Genomic DNA, 20,001 nt, shown 5'->3' with positions numbered 1-20,001 from the left:
TACCAAAAAAATATTATATTTTTAGGGTAATGGTGTCATTAAATATGATGCCAGACATTCAAAGCTTAATTTTAATATCTCAATAATAGCTTTGAATGTAAATATGTTGTGACAATATGGCGTTTCATATGAGAACGATCAGAATGAGCAGTATGGTAATTCTAATAGTTACAGAATTCTAGTTCCACTGTTAATATAGCCTACTCTCATGTCTGTGTTAAGGCAGAATGAAGTGAGTGCACTGATGCCCATTCTGACCAATCACAGATGTTTCTGCTGAGCTCCTGAATACACAGTCATTCAGCTCATGCTGATATGCTCTCTCATTGGCTGCAGCTCGTCACTACATCTGACCACACGTGGGGTTGAGTCGGCCGACTGCTCTGGAATATTTAGCATGCTGAATGTTGGATTTCCGTCTGCGAGGTGTCGGCGACGAGTCAGCGAGCCTCGTTGATGCGTTGCTCAGTAGTTCACACATAAAGAGCGCCGAGCGCCGAGCACCCGCAGATTTCTTCCCGATCACAACCCGATCTGTCGGCGAGCTCGTTAACTTCCAAATCGGGCTCAAATCAGGCTTAAAATCCTCTAGTGTGAACTAGGCATTAGACACATCCCTGTTTAATCTGACTCATTTTTCCTGATTTCTGAGGACAAACTCAATTAAACACTCAGACGCATGACAAAAGTCATTGTTTCACTAAATCTTCCTCTACCATTGCTCAACACCGCATGGTCTTACCTGCCAAGTTATGTCTTCTTGTGTGTACAGTGTGTGTGTCCTTGGTTTCTGTTTGTTGTTCTTCATGGCTGACGTGTTGACAGTAGCAGAGCTTCACCTGGATCCTGCGGAAGCTGCATCTCTACCCTCTCTGAGCCCCCAGAGCTCTCCATCTGCCATTGTGATGGACAGCTCAGAATCAGCAGCCTGTCGAACGCAGTCCTGCCCTGAACTGAAGAGCCCTTTGCGGTGGTCTTTGTGATGAGCCCTCATCAGTCAGAGGCTGAGTGCATGTATTTCACCCAGGGGGAAAGAGCGTAGCTGCTCTCGACAACACAGGCCTTTAAATGAACCTAGAAAACTCATGCTCAATGGCAGTCTTGTGATTCCCTTACTACAGCGTACGGAGGGCTGACACAATATCACACCTGCCGCTATTCAGACAGAAAATGTGTTTTTTTTGTGCTGGAATGAAACTCATTTTGGCTGCATTCCCTCTCCTGAAAGCCTGTTATCACATTTATGTCTGCATTTTCAGTGTGTTAGCTGATGTAGTGTTGTGTTGTAATTTATGTTTTTTTTTTTGTTTTTTTTTTCTGGTTTGTTTTGTGTTTGTTTTTGTATTTCAGCTTTAGTTGTTTTTTTTTTGCTGCTTTTTTGTTTGTGATTCATGTTTTGTTGTGATTTAGTTTCATGTATTTTGTAGGGTTTTTTTGTATCATTTTTGTTTTCATTTTGTTCTTTTTGTTTGAGTCTTACGTTTTTTTTTTTTTTTTTTGTGTCCTGGGGTCCATTTTTTGTACCTCGCTTAAATGATCTAAGATGATTAGGCAAATATGGGATCTTTAAGGGTGCTTCCACACTTGTTAATCAGTTAATTTATTCTGAAACAGGGAATAAAATAGTTACAATGTTGCTCTTTGTTCTTGTAGCGGTTCACTTTCACACTGCAAACTTCCTAAACGGACCAAAATAGCTCAAAACTTATTTAGCATATATTTTATGCAGCGCATACCCTTCCAGCTGCAACCCATCTCTGGGAAACATACATGCACACATTCACACACATACACTACGGATAATTTAGCCTATCCAATTCACCTGTACCTCTTGTCTTTGGACTGTGGGGAAAACCAGAGCACCCTTAGGAAACCCACGCGAACGCTTGGTCAATTAGCCAGTAAGGGGGTTCGAGATCAGGTAGGTCTCAAGAGCTCTGCCTGGTAAAATAAGTGAATGGAGTATTCTTCCAAACTGAAAATAAGGGAGTAGGGTTAAATAGGTCTATTTATTGTAGGCTTGGATCAATCTTATTGGATTATTGTTAATTATGGGAAACCAGCCGCTGCTCCTTTCGAAAATATTTTGTAAAACTTATGCATTAATAAAAGTTTTATACACTTATAAAACATATTATTTAAATTTATTATTTGTGTTTATTTATTTATTTATCTATTTATTTATTTATTTGTTTGTTTATTTATTTATTTTGTAGTATATTGGGTTTTGTTCTGCGGTCATTCCTGGGCTTCCTAATTTTAGTATATATTATTTTAATTTATAATTAATGTATGTTTTGATACATATTTATTATTAATTAAATTATTTCTTTTTTATTTCTGTGTTTTAGGTATTGTGTTATATTTTGATTGTTCTTGTTGTTATGTTTTGCTTTGCAGTCACTGTTATAGTCCTGCCTTATTTTTTTGTCATTTAATTATTTTGCAAATGATAAACATTCTAAATAATTGATATATTTTTGAATGGAGGATTTTCATAGATATTTGTGTGCCAAACCAGTTGCTCTCTTGTTGCTCAACTGCATAAGAGACTCCCAGGATATGGTACATGTCGATCTTATCAAGCTTTATTTCAGATCACACGAGAGCATGTATTTATATCTGTTTTTCATTGTGCAACCTGTTGTATTGTTTGGAATGTATAACACAGGTTTTTTTTAAAAAACACTTGTTGGAGAAGCTCAATTCTGTTTGATTTCATCATGTGAAGTTGAGTGACCTGTTATCGCTTGTGCTAGTCTTATGGGTTGAAAAAAATGCTTTGTGTGTGTGTGTGTGTGTGTTGTCCAGGGCCTGGGAGCAGAAAGCAAGAATCTGTATCCCTTCCTCCTGCCTGTTATCCAGCTCAGCACAGATGTTTCTCAGCCCCCTCATGTTTACCTGCTGGAAGATGGGTTGGAGCTCTGGTAAGTCTCCAAGCGTGTTTCTAAGCCAGAAGTTTTAAACTAGGAATACAAGTTTCAGATATCTCAAGGTCTGATCAAAATCGGAACAAACCTGACTGATTTAATAAGCTTAGAGATGTATTGTTTAATGCTTGAAATGGCATTTTTGGACTAAATCGGAACTGATTTTAGTTATTTTCCCATTGTTTTGTGAAAGGAAGGTGTTTGGCAGTATGCATTCAGTAGCATAGAAAAAGAACCATACCATACAATCCATGACGTTGTTTGACAGTTGGTAGAGCGGTAACAGATGACCTGGCTACTTTTATAAATTATTGAAAATGTTTTTGTTTTTACAAAAAGAAGTGTTTTTTGTATGTCTTTTGTTTTTGATGGGGTTGTGTATCAGATTTTTTAAATATTGTTTAAACACATTTTTAATTTATATATTTTGAGTGGATGATCTACATGCAGATTTTTGTTTGCACATGTATTAAGTTCTTATCTGTGTTAGATGTTGGCACAAAATCCAATTTTATTCTGCCAGTGTAAACGCAGCCTAAGCGATCAATAGTTTGCTCTCTCGCAGCTCAAACTCTCAGGATATGGTATGTATCGATCTTACCAAGTTTTGAACAGAGCGTTACACTAAAAAAAGGTGCTAAAAAGCACAAAAAGTTGTTCATTGGCTTGTGATAATACAGGAACCACTTTAAGTGCTTAATAGCAGCTTGTAAAGGTGCAACACAACATCTTCTTCAAAGACTGCTATCTACAACTATAAGACATTTTAGATATTTTTACTCCACTCTCATATATTTGGCTATGAATCTGTTTTTCTACCACAGCAAAAACTGCTTTGAATCCATTGAATGACATTTAAAGTTAAACGATATTGCTAGTAGCCCTGTAAAATTCTTTATAGGGGGTTGAAACAGGTTGAGAACCACATCTTCAGGAAATACATTGTATTTACACATTGTTTTCTCCAACAAAAGAGATTGTTAGTTGTATTTATTTGTTTATTTTTTTTTGTATGGCATTATTTCACCTTAACCCTCCTGTTATGTTTTAATTTTTGAGTTGGAAAACAAGTTAACCTTATGCTTTTTAAAATTATTTAGGATAGAATGAGTATAGAAATAGAATTAGAATCTAAAATCTAAATTTCTATTATGTTTGTGATGTTTTTGATTTACATGCTTATTCTAGGGTTCATGGCAGCTGCACTGAACACAAAAAAGTGTATTATGTCATATCAATTAGCCTTTAGTGGTTTAATATGTTTGTATTTGGATGATTTTTTTATCTAAAATAATTTAGAATATAACAATTTAAATTATTATAATTGTACTGGAAATGTAGTTCCATGCTATACCTTAATTTGAACTTTGACAAAACGCACAAAATCAGTATTTAAAAAGGGTTAAACAAGGAGCAGCATTTAAAAAGAGAGGTAAAATACCATTTTAAAATCCTATACTCTAATCCAGCGGTTCTCAAACTGTGGTTTGTGTACCACTAGTGGTACGCAGGCTTCCTTCTAGTGGTACGCGGAGGAATGAAATATGCCATGTACATGCTACACACATTTCAAAATTTAAAGGTGACCCGTACAGACCCGAACCGTACCGTACTTTACCAGTCAATGGAAACAAGCCATTTCTTGAATTTTGAACACAGTGTAAGGGTTAAACCAACATCTCAAAGCAATACCAAGAGTCAGTCTCATATCTGTTTGTCTCAGAAACAGGTAGTAACAATAAAAAAAAGGTAACAGTTAGCAATATAGTTCACAATATTGCACGATCGATTTAGTAGACATGGAAAACACCACATTCAGTCAACTGAGGTCGAGAACAGAAAGCATTTTGTTTGTAAGCCAAAGAGGTCAAAAGTTATAAAAATCCAATTTTGAAAACTTTGAGGGAGTTAGAGCCACATGGGCTGCCATAGATCAATACACAAGCCTTTGTTGACATTGAATAGATCTGTTCACTGTACAAACATAACTGGTAGTGTTCATATTCTCCATTCATATTCTCTATATTCATCATTGCCATTTTTCAGCATATGCACTTACAATGTAGAAAATGCAGGGTTTCACACAATTCACTCTTATTGTCCACACAAATTGACTAAGTTAACCGAACATTTTTAACTAATGTATGTGGATTGAACATAAAAAAGTTACCCCAATGAAATCTGAAGAATTGTGTTGTTTCAGCTCTTTTTTAATAAGTAGCTTGAATGAGCAAAACATGTATACAGTATGTATTTTGAGTGTACTACTATACTATACTATACTATACTTAACTATACTATACTATACTAAACTGTACTTTACTCTCACATTTTCATCTCTGGTATATATACAATGGCCAGCCCAGCATAAATTACTGCATTTTACACTCAAAAACAATTACATTTGGTGTTTGTTCAAATACCTTGTATAAAATTAGCTGAAACAACGCAATGTTTGGGTTTTTTTAAAGGTCAACCTAGTTGTTTTATGTTCAATCATCTTAAATTTGTAACAACTAATAAGTTGACCTAGTTCTTTCATGTTGTTCCAATACACATCGATTGTGTGAAACCCAGAATTTCTACAGTATAACAAATTCATCTGAAAACCAAAGAAATTTCGCTTCAGAATGGATACTTTTTAAGACATCCTATTTGCAATTAGGTATTAGTGCAAATCTGGCTTATTGGTTGGTTTTACTTTAGATTAATTTTCAGTACCAATGCAATGCCAAAATTGAAACTAATCAATCATTTTAATTACATTATTTAAGATCATAGTGTAAAAAAACGAGTACATCACAGTAAATTTGCTAGAAGTAAATGTTAAATAAAAATTGTAATAAACAGGAAACATCAAGGAGGCCATACATAATATAAAGTTGAATCAAAATTTTATTTGTTTGTTTGCAGCACCTCATTTGAATTTAAATGTTTTTTAGAATGAATTTGAAGGTGTAAGAATAAAATAAAAAAGAAATTGTTAATAAAACTATTAAATAATAAAAAACCTTTGCAAAATATAAATGTGTATCCATTGAGAAAAGTGGATACTTATACACTTATACACTACAGCCAATTAAGTTTATTCAGTTCACCTATAGTGCATGTCTTTGGACTGTGGGGGAAACCAGAGCACCCGAAGAAAATTCACACGAACATGGGGAGAACATACAAACTCCACACAGAAATGCCAACTGACCCAGCTGGGACTCAAACCAGTGACCTTCTTGCTGTGAGGTGACCGTGCTAACCACTGAGTCACCGTGCTGCCACATGCACATATTTTTCGAATGTAAAATTTAGAAAGTAAATATAATCTCACTTTGATCAGAGGTAATGTTACGACACAAAATCTTAAATATATACGTCTTCAATTCATCATTGCCCTAAAGAGCCCTCATGCATTTGACATCACACTTCACGCACCATGGTGCATAACAAGTTGTCATAAAATGCTCCAAATACCACATACAAGTCATGTGACTTTGTCACCTCTGTTCTGCATGGCACTCAGCAGTGCTGATGGTGAGGGCAGCACAGAATAAAGTGGCACATTCCCTCCTCTGGCTCTTATGCTGTTTCGTGCACCACATGAGTTCAGCTCTGCATCTGGACACTGTGGTGAACATAAGGAGAGGACACATTTCCAGCTTTCTGTCTTCAAAGTGCGAGCTTGAACTTCACAGTTAGGGAAAGAAAGTCACATGGTGATGTACAATAGATGGCCAGAGCATTCCTCCATCAGCCAATGTGTATATGCTAACGCTCACTCAATCCGTTTTGGGATGTGCAAAGTAAATTGTGATTTGTTTATAATGTAAAATCAGATTTAGAATTAAATTAGCAAGACTGCACTGAAATTAGAATTGGTGTGTACCTCCATTTGAATAAAGTGTACTTCTTTTTCGATCTGCAGATATTTCCTAAATTTGATAAAATATACGCTGTGGTTAGAAAGTTAATATTCAGTGTGGTTGTGTTAAAAAAATAGTCCACCTATATGTAACAGTTTACTGATAATTTACTCAACCTGAGGCCATTCAAGATGTGTTTTTCAGTAGTGTTTTAAAAATTATTATTTTTTAATCTAAAAACTGTGGTTCCTGGTGATTTATCAAATTAAAGTCAATGGCTGCAAGCACTTTTAGAGTAAAAAAAAAAACATTTAATAATAATAAAAAAAAATACAGGCACAAAAAATTCAAATATGTCGCTCCCGGTGATGCACTAAAGTTAAACATAAAAATTACTTGCAACACTAAAGTCCACATGAACCCAAAGCTGCCATTTATATATATTGTGACTCGGTTTCTAGCGATACAGACTATTAAATGAGAAAACAGTATAGGCATGGCTTGTTTATTTTATTGCAAGCAGATTTGATGTAGTAAAGAAGCCTTTTTATTTAGAAAGATCAGGAAAAAGTTTTAGAAGTTTTTACAACCTAAAAGACACCTCCTCCTCACCATTCCTGTTTGCTTTCATTGTGCTGTTTTAACTCACAGTTGGAAGGTTGTGGTTATATTAATACTTAACCCTATACCTCAGACAAACAACATCAAAGATTTTAAGTAGATTTTCAGATCAAACTTTTTTTTTTTTCTATATGACAGGCACAGATGAAATGTTCACCAAACAAAAAAAGCTAGCAAAACCAATGGTTAATGGTTAGTTTTGAATTGATACCATTAATCCACAGTCTCTGCATGTCTCTTATGACACATAAATACAATTTTCAAGCACACAAACTGGCATGGGAGCTGATGCTGCTACAGTAATTATATATATATTAGAATTTATAATAATTTTTACAAAGATATACATGTTATTGTTACATATTAAATACCTTTTTTTTTTAAGCTGTGGTGCATTTTTAACCTACATTCCTGACTCAAGTTAAAGGGTTATTTATTAGTTATTAATTACTTATCTTTATGTCGTTATAATTCACCTGTTCATCTTCAGAATGCAAATTCAGATATTTTAGATGAAATCTGAATGTTCTCACATCTTCCATATACAGCAACAGTCCCAAATGTACATATAGCCATTAGAGTTGACATGCAAGAATACTATTGTTGGCAGTAAATGTTTATCCTGACCTGAAGCAGAATACTTTGGTGAGCTAAGTTGTTTTTACAATTTTTACGGCACACAAAAGTGTTTTTGGTGCTGTCTATGTTCACAGTTAAACCACTGAAATCACATGGAATGAACTTTGAATGTCATGAGTCTGTTGTTGTCTATGGAGGATGAGAGAGCTCTCTGATTTCATCTAAAACATCTTAAATTGTGTTTAAAAGATGAATAAAAGTATTAGGGGTATGGAATACCATAAGGGTGAATCATTAATAACAAAATTTTCATTTTTGTGTGAGCTATTTTTAAAGTGAGCCTACGGCCAATCTTCTTCACTAAATGAAAAGTTTGAAGGTCAGCACCACACAACACAATATACGGAACTTGTTCATTTTTACCTAACAGAAATAATTATGCTCCGCACTCTTCAGATGGCTCTGGCTGAGATGGTCAACATCTCATCTCTTTTGAATGCTATCACTTGAATAATTGCATCTCTAGTGTTCCTCTCTTGCTGCACAGCAATAGATGGACTTCAGACAATGTTTTTGAATATGCTTTAATCACGACTGGGAGGATCTGTCCAATCAGACAATCTATATGAGCATATGTGGGTAATTTACAGCACTTTCATGGCATGGCTTTTATTCTACAAGGTTGGTTTTTTTTATATGTTTAACCCTTTGTTAGTAAGTAAAAAAATTAGGATTTGTTTAAATATTTAAATCATGAGAGCATATGTTTCTAGACAGCTCTCTAGTCTATATTCCTTTTCCTATAAGACGCCAACTTGGATTTGGTAAGTTAGAAACATTTAAACCATTTCCCTCCATCGGCCCTAATCCATCATGGCCTCCTAATAATCCCCATTCACCAAATTGGCTCTATCTGTCAGGGTTCTGCCACTTTGGTCTTGAAAATTCTTGTTTTGGTGGCAGAGCTTTGACACTTCTCATGTCTGGTCCTGTTTCTGTCTCTGTGTGAGCGCGCGCCGTCGTGGGTGTACGTAGAGTGTGCGCGCTCCTGCTTGACGCGGCCGCGCGCGCGCTCTGCGTCCCTCAGACGCGTGCGCTCTTGTACTCGTGTTTGTGTTTTCGTCTGTCAGCAGCATGGTGTTTCATTCCCAGCGTCTCAGTCTTGTTGGTTTCGGTTTTGGTCGGCGCTGGGATGAAGCATGCATGCTGCATATGTGAGCGCATGGTGAGTGTTTTCATTCATCGTGTGCTCGTGTCTTGCGTCTTTTGTCAAAGCACATGGCTCGGTGTTTACATTGGTCACGTGCTTTTGTCGTGTGCTTCAGTGTTGTGTTATGTGAGCGCATGGCTTGTATTGTCTCTCTGTGTCATGCGCTCTCCCGTCTATTGTCTAGTCCCACCCTCCTTGTTAACCCATATTTAGTTAATTGTGTTCACCTGTGTTTCAATTTACTTTTTGCTTTATAATCCCCCTCATGTTTTCAGTCCTTTGTTAGTTCGTTGTTGCTAGTTTCCTGTCTTGTTGTGTCCAGCCCTGTCTTGTCCTGCCAGTCCTGCCAGCCCTGTCAAGTTTGTTTTTGCCTTTGTATTCATGTTTTCCCCTTCGGGGTAGTTTTGTTTTGCCTTTTATTTTTATTTTATTATTAATAAATACCCATTGTTTCGTTGCACTTGAGTCCTCGCTCCTTTTCCCCACCACGACCGTGACAGTACGAACTGACCAAAGAAGAGGACTCAGCAGAAAAATGGGTAGCTTCCTCTTTCCATTTCCTTTTCTTGGGGGCTCTGTCAAACACCAGCTGCTTCAGGTTGTCCAGGAAATCTCCCTGCAGCAGGGAGAGGTGGACATCAGAAATTTCGCCCACGACTTCCTTGCTGTAGTGGATGGCCTTGAGTATGAGGATAACCTGGACCTCAAGGAGGCATTTAACATCTGCCTAACGGAGCCCCTCAGCCCTGTGGAGATGGAGAGGCTGGAGTACCTGCCATTTTGGCGCTTTGTGTTTAAGCTCCACCAACTCCGCACAAAGCGCCAGCCCACTGACTGCTTCACATATCCATCTGCAGTCAGTGGGGGCCCCAGTCCTCCAATGACCCAGAAACGGCGAAGGAGGAGGAAGACCGGGTCTGCCTTACCTGTCGCCCACCCAGAGGTGACCGAACCTGCTGCAGCCCTTTCAGTTACCATCCTGGCTGCAGCATCACTTACTGAGGCACCCGCAACAGACACTGCACCAGTCCTGCAGGCAGTGGAGTATACTGCAGTGTCTGAAGAGGTGGCCAGCTTCCCGCCACCCAGACCAAGGAAGCGTCGGAGGAGAAAGGGCTCCTCCACCACAACGGCTCCAGCCCCAGAGCGCCCTCCAGTGTCGGCTCCAGCCCCAGAGCGCCCTCCAGTGTCGGCTCCAGCCCCAGAGCGCCCTCCAGTGTCGGCTCCAGCCCCAGAGCGCCCTCCAGTGTCGGCTCCAGCCCCAGAGCGCCCTCCAGTGTCGGCTCCAGCCCCAGAGCGCCCTCCAGTGTCGGCTCCAGCCCCAGAGCGCCCTCCAGTGTCGGCTCCAGCCCCAGAGCGCCCTCCAGTGTCGGCTCCAGCCCCAGAGCGCAGCTCAGTGCCGGTCCCAGTCCGGCTCCTTGCCCTGCCGGCGCCACCCAGACGTCTTGCCCTGCCGGCTTCAGCCCGGCTCCTTGCCCTGCCGGCGCCACCCAGACGTCTTGCCCTGCCGGCTTCAGCCCGGCTCCTTGCCCTGCCGGCGCCACCCAGACGTCTTGCCCTGCCGGCTTCAGCCCGACTCCTTGCCCTGCTGACGCCACCCAGACGTCTTTCCCTGCCGGCACCACCCAGATGTCAAGCCCTGCTGGCCCCAGCCCGGCTACTTGCCCTGCCGGCACCACCCAGACGTCTTGCCCAGCCGGCTCCAGCCCGGCACCTTGCTCTGCCGGCACCTACCAGACGTCTTTCCCTGCCGGCACCTACCAGACGTCTAGCCCTGCCGGCCCCAGCCCGGCTCCTTGCCCGGCCGACGCCACCCAGACGTCTTGCCCAGCCGGCTCCAGCCCGGCACCTTGCCCTGCCGGCACCTACCAGACGTCTTTCCCTGCCGGCACCTACCAGACGTCTAGCCCTGCCGGCCCCAGCCCGGCTCCTTGCCCTGCCGGCCCCAGCCCGGCTCTTTTCCCTGCCGGCCCCAACCAGACGTCTTGCCCTGCCGGCCCCAGCCCAGCTCCTTGCCCTGCCAGCGCACCCCAGACGTCTTGCCCAGCCGGCCCCAGCCCGGCTCCTAGCCCCGCCGGCTCCCCTCTGGTCTTCAGCCCCGCCGGCTTTAGTTAAGTCGCCTCTAGACCAGCCGGCTCCCCAAAGGCCTTCATCCCAGCCAGCTCCCTACAGGCCTCCTGCCTTGGTATCCCAGGCCGATCCTCCTTGGGTTGTCCCTCCTGCTCCACCTTGGAGCATGCCTCTGCCACCCTGGACTGATCCTCCGGCTCCACCCTGGTTCCCTGCCGGGGTCCCTGACCCATTGCACCTGTCCTGGACTGTCCCTCCTGATCCTCCCTGGTCTTGCCCTCCCATCCCTCCCTTGTTTGTCTTGTTGAGTCCGGCTTGGCTTCCCTCCCTCCCCCCCTTCATGTCGTCTTGCCTGTTCACCCCCCTGTCTTGTGTCTGTTGATGTTGCCTGTTTTGTTGTCTTGTAGTGTTTCTTGTCTGTCTTGTACCTTGTTGGATGTTCCCTTTAGGGACGCCAGGTGGCGTCCATTTTGGGGGGGGCTAGTGTCAGGGTTCTGCCACTTTGGTCTTGAAAATTCTTGTTTTGGTGGCAGAGCTTTGACACTTCTCATGTCTGGTCCTGTTTCTGTCTCTGTGTGAGCGCGCGCCGTCGTGGGTGTACGTAGAGTGTGCGCGCTCCTGCTTGACGCGGCCGCGCGCGCGCTCTGCGTCCCTCAGACGCGTGCGCTCTTGTACTCGTGTTTGTGTTTTCGTCTGTCAGCAGCATGGTGTTTCATTCCCAGCGTCTCAGTCTTGTTGGTTTCGGTTTTGGTCGGCGCTGGGATGAAGCATGCATGCTGCATATGTGAGCGCATGGTGAGTGTTTTCATTCATCGTGTGCTCGTGTCTTGCGTCTTTTGTCAAAGCACATGGCTCGGTGTTTACATTGGTCACGTGCTTTTGTCGTGTGCTTCAGTGTTGTGTTATGTGAGCGCATGGCTTGTATTGTCTCTCTGTGTCATGCGCTCTCCCGTCTATTGTCTAGTCCCACCCTCCTTGTTAACCCATATTTAGTTAATTGTGTTCACCTGTGTTTCAATTTACTTTTTTGCTTTATAATCCCCCTCATGTTTTCAGTCCTTTGTTAGTTCTTCGTTGCTAGTTTCCTGTCTTGTTGTGTCCAGCCCTGTCTTGTCCTGCCAGTCCTGCCAGCCCTGTCAAGTTTGTTTTTGCCTTTGTATTCATGTTTTCCCCTTCGGGGTAGTTTTGTTTTGCCTTTTATTTTTATTTTATTATTAATAAATACCCATTGTTTCGTTGCACTTGAGTCCTCGCTCCTTTTCCCCACCACGACCGTGACACTATCACTGTCTCTCCACTCCACCTAGTGTGTGGTGAAAGCATTGGCACCTGTTGTGCTGTGGCTGCCATCACATTGTCCAAGTGGATGCTGCACACTGGTGGTAGTGTGGAGAGAACCCAACCCCCACCACCACCATGATTGTGATGTACTTTGGGTGTATGAAATACACAATATATGTGCTGTTTAAATGCACGTTACATTTAGTTTTCTGCAGCACAAAAATGTCAAATCTACAAGAAACCTGAATGTTAGTTATGATTAAATTAATGATTAAACAGTCTCTCACACCGCGGAGAGTAATATTTCTTATTTTACCTCGGCACTTGCATGCTTTCATTTCTTTGGTTCAGAGAAATGAAACCTGCAGAGTTATGACACAAGAGAAAAAAACTGAGAAGGTGAAGTCAAACTAACAGTTGACAATTTCATTGAACATTTGATATTAAAAATATACTAGCAGTTGTGATAGACAATAAACCAATTTCAGTTATTATAATGCTTTAAAAGGGAAATATTATGGATGAAATTTACTGTGCAACAACAGTGACTAAATCTACTATATCCTAAAGAATATAATGCAGTTATAATGCAATAATAAATGTACACTTACTGGTAAGCATCCAGATTTGCATATGATTAAGCTGTATGGCATTTAGCACAAAAAAACAAACACTTGCATTGCTAACAAACATATTTATGTTTGTAATTTTATATATGTGCTTACTAATGTCTGTATTGACAGAATAATCAATTGAGCAATCAAACGAGTTTAATCTTATTGATCATAATAACGTTATTGTTTGTCTATAACCTATTTTTCAGCAGGACGTTTGATTTATAGATTTTATATCATTATTTTGAATTTACGTTTTTATTGTCTGGGCCATAGTCTTAATAGATTTTATTCATGGCACATACTGTATCCATACTAAAGACAGTTTTTATTAAAGCATTCCTTATAAAGACGAGATGTTACAGAATTTATATTTTTAATAAATAACATTTTGCTATGCTGTCTTTTCTTTGGTACCTTTATTCACATTCTAGAGTGAATTTGGATTTTTAAGACATTCTGTTTAGTCAGGGTAGTGTCAATATATTAATTTTCAGGAACAAAAGCAAGACAATGCTGAGACACAAGTTGTGCATTCAATGGATTGTACTCTTTAAAAACAACATATACATTATGTGAAAATACCTTTCAGCAAATGAAAACTCCATAAAGGTTTTCGATAGTTGAGAGTTGTGATCAATGTCTTTTGTGTCTTTTTGTGTACAGTGCCTTGATTTCACCTGCATTCAGTTCAAAATGGCATCTAACCTAAGGTTTATACACATAAAAAAATGTTTTTTCATCTCCTGAAAGTTTAATTTGAACAAATAAGCGTATTTTTCAAACGGATTAAGAGCTACCCTATTCATTGACTTTTCAGCGGCATGGCTGAGAACATTTTCAAGTCTTTTGTTGTCTCTTTTCATGTAATTCCTAACCTGAGGAACAGAGCTAAAGCATTTCAGTGATATTAACTGCCCTCCATCTAAATGGGTTCCCAGTTAGTGGCTTATTCCCTCCTGCCGGATGCTTTGTCCTGTCAGCCAATGACACACGTAATCCTTAAAAGATTTGTGTGACAAATTGCCTGTCCAGATGCGAATGATAGCATGAATCATTGGGAGTCGCGTCTCAGAGAAACCAAGTTTTTTTTATTTTTTTTATGTAAGTGCCCTGCTTTACACTTAGCCATTCTGTCAAGCGACAAGAAAATGCTGCATCAGGAGAAATCTTACGCATAAATTAATTTATCTTCAGCGCTGCGTTTGAACTTTGTGTCCTACATTTCAATCAATATTGTCCTTAATAATAAGCTCAACCCTGCTTAGTATTTACAATGGATTTGGTTCCAAGCGATGTCATCGATGCACTGGTGTCGGGTGTAATTAGTAACAAGTTGCTAATTAAATCTGCTAAAGTAAAGAACTGTTATAAGATAAATAAATTACAGTCAGCTACATACTTGTATTATGTTTCTGCCTCAAATTCTGAACATAAAATAAACAGGTCTGTTTAAATACATCCAGAAAAGTAGAGCAGTTGCATTTTTTGGTATATGGTTATATTTTTGTTGAAGGTTACATTCATAAAGACAACTGCACGTAATAAACTGAGTGAGTAATTAGTTTGACAATATCTGGTATAACTATAAGTATACAATTTTATTTTTGTTGATATTCAGATATTTTGCATAAAAACCCACGTTTTTGACTATAGCATTTTAGAAATGTCTAACAACTGCATTAGCTTAAGAAATGAAAAATTAAGATATTTGTCTACATATATATGTATATGTATATGTGTATATATATACACTACCTGACAAAAGTCTTGTCACCAATCCAAGTTTTAGAAACAACAAATAATAACTTGACTTCTAGTTGAGCATTTGGTTTCAGAAGTAGTTTATATGAAAGCCAAAGGCCTCTAGATCAGGGGCTCTCAACTTTTTTTCATTTTGGGGCCCACATTTTTTTTCCGATCAATTTTTGAAGGCCCACCTGTCGTGACATTTTCTCTAAAATGTTTGCATGAAACATGAAAATTTTGTCTAGCAAAGTCAGAACTTACTGTCCTAATTATATAATAATAATAAAAAAATCAAGGCATGATCATGTTTTATTTTGGTAAAATAAGCGTGATTAAGTTGACAGGAAGACTTTTGTCAGGTGGTGCAGTATCAAATATGGCGACATTAATTTGAATAAATATAATGTTTAACTTTTTTAAGTGATACTTGTTTAAAAATAAAACTGAAAGGTCCTGTTTGACCACAATTTAAATTAATGAAAGAGTATAAGTCCTGTTGTCTATGCATTGAGATTTACATCAATTTTAAGTAGTATTAAGTCAACCTATGATTAAGTTAATGTTCAGACAAAGTAATTAAAATACAATTTTAATAATGTAGTGAGCAATGGATTACTTTTTTTGAATAAATTACCCATCACATTTTCAATTCTCCTAAATCATCACTTTGAAGATGGTTTATTTCCATCCCTTTAGGTCCGAGGCTTTAGACTTGTTCTCTTGCTGTGTCGTTCTTCCCTGCTGTCCATTTATCATTTTCTCTGAGTCACTCTATCTCTCTTGTATCAAGACAAAGAGAGTCGCTCTGTACAATAACCCGACCCGCACAAGGACTCCTCTGTAGCCTCTGGATCAAAAATAGCAGCACTTCAACAAATTTAGCGACATCCATTCATTTTCTGGAATGCTTTTATGAAAGATTGCCTATTTTGTTTAAAGATGTTCAGCTTGCAGTCGCCCTTTTTATGAATTGATGCTGCTGTAGTGTTTCCATGGACACTAAAAGCACAGTTCTTTCATTGTAATGTTACTATCATTTGAAGGACTTTTTTTTTGTCCCCGTCTTTCCGTGTCATGATGATCAAGCCACATCTTTGAATGTGAAATGGTATTGCATTCTATAGAAAAGCTGTTTAAATGGCTTGATCTTTCTCTTTGTGCAGGTTGGTGACTTTAGAGAACAGCCCTGCTATCACTCCAGAACTTCTGAGGATCTTCCAGAATATGTCTCCTCTACTTGGTAGGTGGAATTACTTTTTCTTTGAATGTCTTAGTTCCTTTCTTTTTTTTAATTGTAGATCAAGCTGAGAGCCAGTGCCAATTTAACTGTCATATGCCTTGAAAGGCAGTTCAGACTTTGAGTTGAATTCTTCCTCCAGCTTTGAATAATTCTTGACCTGAATCTGTTGCAATTTTTTTATTGCTGAATTTGTCTTTATTTGTCCTTATTAACTCACTATTAAGGCTGGACAATTTGGCCTAAAATCAAAATCTTGATTAACTGAACATTTTAACTCAATTACAATTAATAAACGATTATATTTTGCCCTTATTATTCACTTATAAGTTTTGAAATATGTTAACATATTACAAGTGAGAGATTTTTGAATGAAGGGTGCATTATTTGACTTTAAAATAAAGGAAACAAACACTATCTACTATCTATGATCATTTATTGAACTTTAACGTTGAAAAACTGAAACTAAAACACACATTGACTAAAACAGTCACCTTTTCTTATAAAAAGGGAAAAATAAATAACTTCACTTTTGGAAACCAAATTAATGATTTTTATGTTTTTCATATAAAAATTAGTAAAAGTAGTTTCTCTTCTAAATAAAAAAACACTTGTGTATCCTGTAAATAATATTTTGAACAGTGCATATCTTGAGTCTTCTGTAAACAAACATTTTAATGTAAATAATCATTTCATTGCAATGGAAAATATGCCATCTCTGGCGCAGCTTCCAATCATCGTCAAGGTAGTGCAAACTTGCAACGTGAAACATTTTTTGTGAGGTGTGCAGATATGCGTACCCAAAAGCAATTGAAAAATTTACGTGGAAAAATCTGACCGATTATAGGTTCTCTATGTAAATTTCGATTACTTTTCAATTAAAGCAGGGTCTTAAAAAGTATTAGAAGTTGATAAATCAATGTAGAGAAATTAAAGGACCTTAAAAAGTCTTAAATGCTCTTTTGCAAGGTACAGAATTTGATATTATTTTTGATTATGCAATGTATGGTTGTATGCTAAAGTTTGCCTGAATTAAAGCTGCAAATATTAGGATGCTGTGTAGTTTATGAAATCAGTGAAATTCTACTAGATTTGACATAATTAATCAAGGCAACACCATTATTTCTGCACTTCTATAGGTGCCAACCTGCTGAATTACCTAGATTTAATAGTTTTTTTATGAATAATGTTTTAGTTTTGGATGAGTTTCCAGTTGAAAAGTGATTATAAGATCTTAAAATGTATAGGCATATTAAATGTAATACTTTACCCCACATTATAATCCCTAGATCTTTCGAAATTAATCAAATAGTGCCCTAAAAATGAAAATACCCAAACAAACAAAAAAAGTTAATCTTTTGGTATGGATAAAAAAAGAAAATCATATATCTAGCAATAGCTTGCTTCTCATTTACCCTAAACTGCACTAGAGATTATTTAGAAGTGAGCAGAGACCTGTCTTGTTAGCATCTCAGTCCTCTCATTTGGTGTGCACCAAGATTCAAAAAGCAGTCTTCACACTTGTACAAATTAGTAGAGCGATTGCACCAGAGCTCGAAATGCCAAATTAAATGCCGAGTTCAGACTGCATGATTTTCAAAGTAGTTGTGTCACAGATGTTTTCACACTGCATGACTTATTTGGGCTTGCTTTTCATCACTGCTTTGTTTACACTGCAAGATGGATTGGCGACAGGGACTTTCCGTTGCATGACTGTACAATAGAAAGAATCACCGACAACTTCAACCAAACTACGTCTCACAGCCAAAAACACGCAGTATATCTTTTGTAATTAACTACATAATGAGAAAGAAGCCTTTAATGGGGTAGAAAATGTTCATATTTGCTCACCTGGGTTTAAAGGGAATTAGCCATTTCTCCTCAACTTAAGTTGATAATAAACTAACTTCTTTCTGTATGAAACGTCAAACAGACACGGGGGCTTCTGAATCCTGTAAAACTTCCACTAGTTTTTCCTCCATTTCGTGGGTCCAAATAAACCGAAAATGAGCGCTTTTAACTTCTCTCCCAACCTCCCGCTGGCCTGCAGCAGGTATACACACACACACACAAGTGAATGCTGCTCTCTCATTGGCTGTAGGCTATTGTCGATGTTATTTTCAGTCAAAACTCATTTCACACAGCATGATTTGAATCGCCGACAGCTCCAGATATTTAGCATGCCAAATATCTCACAGGCATCGGCGATTCTCTCAGATCGCGTCTTTGATAGTTCATACTGTGTGATTGTCACTCGCGTGCACGAGCAGCGATTTGCCTGTGATTTCAGGAATTTGTCGGCGATTTCTCAAAACCTGTCGGCAAGCTAAAATCACGCAGTCTGAACTAGGCATAAGTAAACACAAAATGGTATATAAATATACTTCATGCTTTTTAAAAATTATTTAGTTAGTTACTACATATAAGTTTTATGGCTCATAAAAGGACAAAACTATTTCTTTGAGTTTTAAGATTAAAATAAAATTACCTCACTGTTTATTCTCCCTCATGTGATTTTAACTGTTTATGCATTTCTTTAATTTGTTGAACTCAAAGAAGACATTTTGAAGAATGCTTGTTGAGGGCACCCATCCACTTTTATTGTAGGAAAAATGCGGTGTACTTTAATGGGTCCAGGCATCCAGCATTTGTCAATATATCATCTTCTGTATTTAACAGGCAGAAACTCAAGTAAAGTTTTGAGCAAATTATGACAGAATTTTCATTTTTGGGTGTACGATCCCTTTAATACAGAGCAGCCTAAAGCAGATTTTTTTCCTGCTGAATTTCCAGAGCAGAACTTAATTCATCCTATTCAACATTCTCAGATCTTGTCAGCTGAATATTAACTAACTTGACCTCAATCCTGTAATGGAATGTTTTTTTTTTTAAATTTCAACTCAGATTGATTGTCAATCAGCAGCTTATTTATCACACAGCTCTTTCATTCCTAATGCTGTAATTCAATTAATGGAGCTGAAGGCAATTTCATATTTTGGTGTGTAGTTATTGAGCTCTTTATTCCTCTCAGTCGGATCCCTTTAGCGCTCGTCTCTCTTTAATTCACTTAAATGTTATTTTGGTTGTAATAGAGCTGTTTCTGAAACGGGAATATGACGGTTTTCAGAGTGACTGAGGCGATGCAAAAATTGCTGGTTTTTGCTTCCCCGGGGTCGTATTAGAATTAGATAATTAACGGTTTTGATTGGGGTGCTGTAATTAAATATGCTTGCATCACCGCCTCCTAGCCTCTGGGAAATGTCACGCAGAAGTGTTCGCTCGAGAGGAGCTGTTCAAGCGTAAGGCCAACACCTTTCATAACCTCAGAAAGATGCGTAGTCGAGGGAGGCTGGAGGTCGCTACGAGAGAGAGAATAAGAGAAAGCATTTCATTAAAGCATCTGCCCGTGCATTGAAATGCAAAGGGGGCAGCTGATTGAAGCGATTTTTCCATTTGCATGCTCATTTCTCCTGTCCTCGTCTCTTTCAGGTGCTGATGGTAATATTAGCATGAGGGCCTGTTAAGACTCTGTCTCTTTCATCCATTCTTCGGGAGCTAGTTAAGAAGAAAAAAAGATTTCTTTATGGAATGGAATGAGGATGACCTCTGACTGGAATTAAGTCGGTGTCATCTAGAGATAGTGAAAGTGCTGATTCTCTTTTTTTTTTTTTGTAGCAGGGACAGTCTTTGTACAGTATTGAGTCAGTTCAGTTTAGGTGCAGGGTTCCCACAGGTCATGGAATTTCAGCAATATAATGAAATGTTTAAAGATATATAACAGATATTGACTACATTTAAATGGACATCAGTAATCAAATTATTTGCCTTAATCTGAATAAGACGGTAATATGAT

General features: G+C 38.8%; 2 protein-coding genes across 4 annotated transcripts in view; both read left to right on the top strand.

Moving 5' to 3' along the window:
• Positions 1-20,001, top strand: part of ipo11 (importin 11) — a 325,228-nt gene that overhangs the window by 180,827 nt on the left and 124,400 nt on the right. For 2 of the 3 annotated variants that reach the window (XM_087263109.2, NM_001159661.1), the window contains 2 exon segments: positions 2,812-2,927; positions 16,075-16,151. In XM_087263109.2, coding sequence (XP_087119235.1) covers positions 2,812-2,927; positions 16,075-16,151 — 193 coding nt within the window. 3 annotated transcript variants of the gene reach the window in all.
• On the top strand, positions 8,696-11,721 carry LOC148679669 (uncharacterized). Its single transcript, XM_088651070.1, has 2 exons — positions 8,696-10,693; positions 10,746-11,721. The coding sequence occupies exons 1-2, from the start codon at positions 9,733-9,735 to the stop codon at positions 10,787-10,789; spliced, it is 1,005 nt and encodes a 334-aa protein (XP_088507196.1). The 5' UTR covers positions 8,696-9,732; the 3' UTR covers positions 10,790-11,721.

This window comes from Danio rerio, chromosome 8 (assembly GCF_052040795.2).
Source record: "Danio rerio strain M-AB ecotype USA chromosome 8, GRCz13ab, whole genome shotgun sequence".
Taxonomy (NCBI): Eukaryota; Metazoa; Chordata; class Actinopteri; order Cypriniformes; family Danionidae; genus Danio; species Danio rerio.
This window is presented reverse-complemented; position numbering and strand designations above follow the sequence as displayed.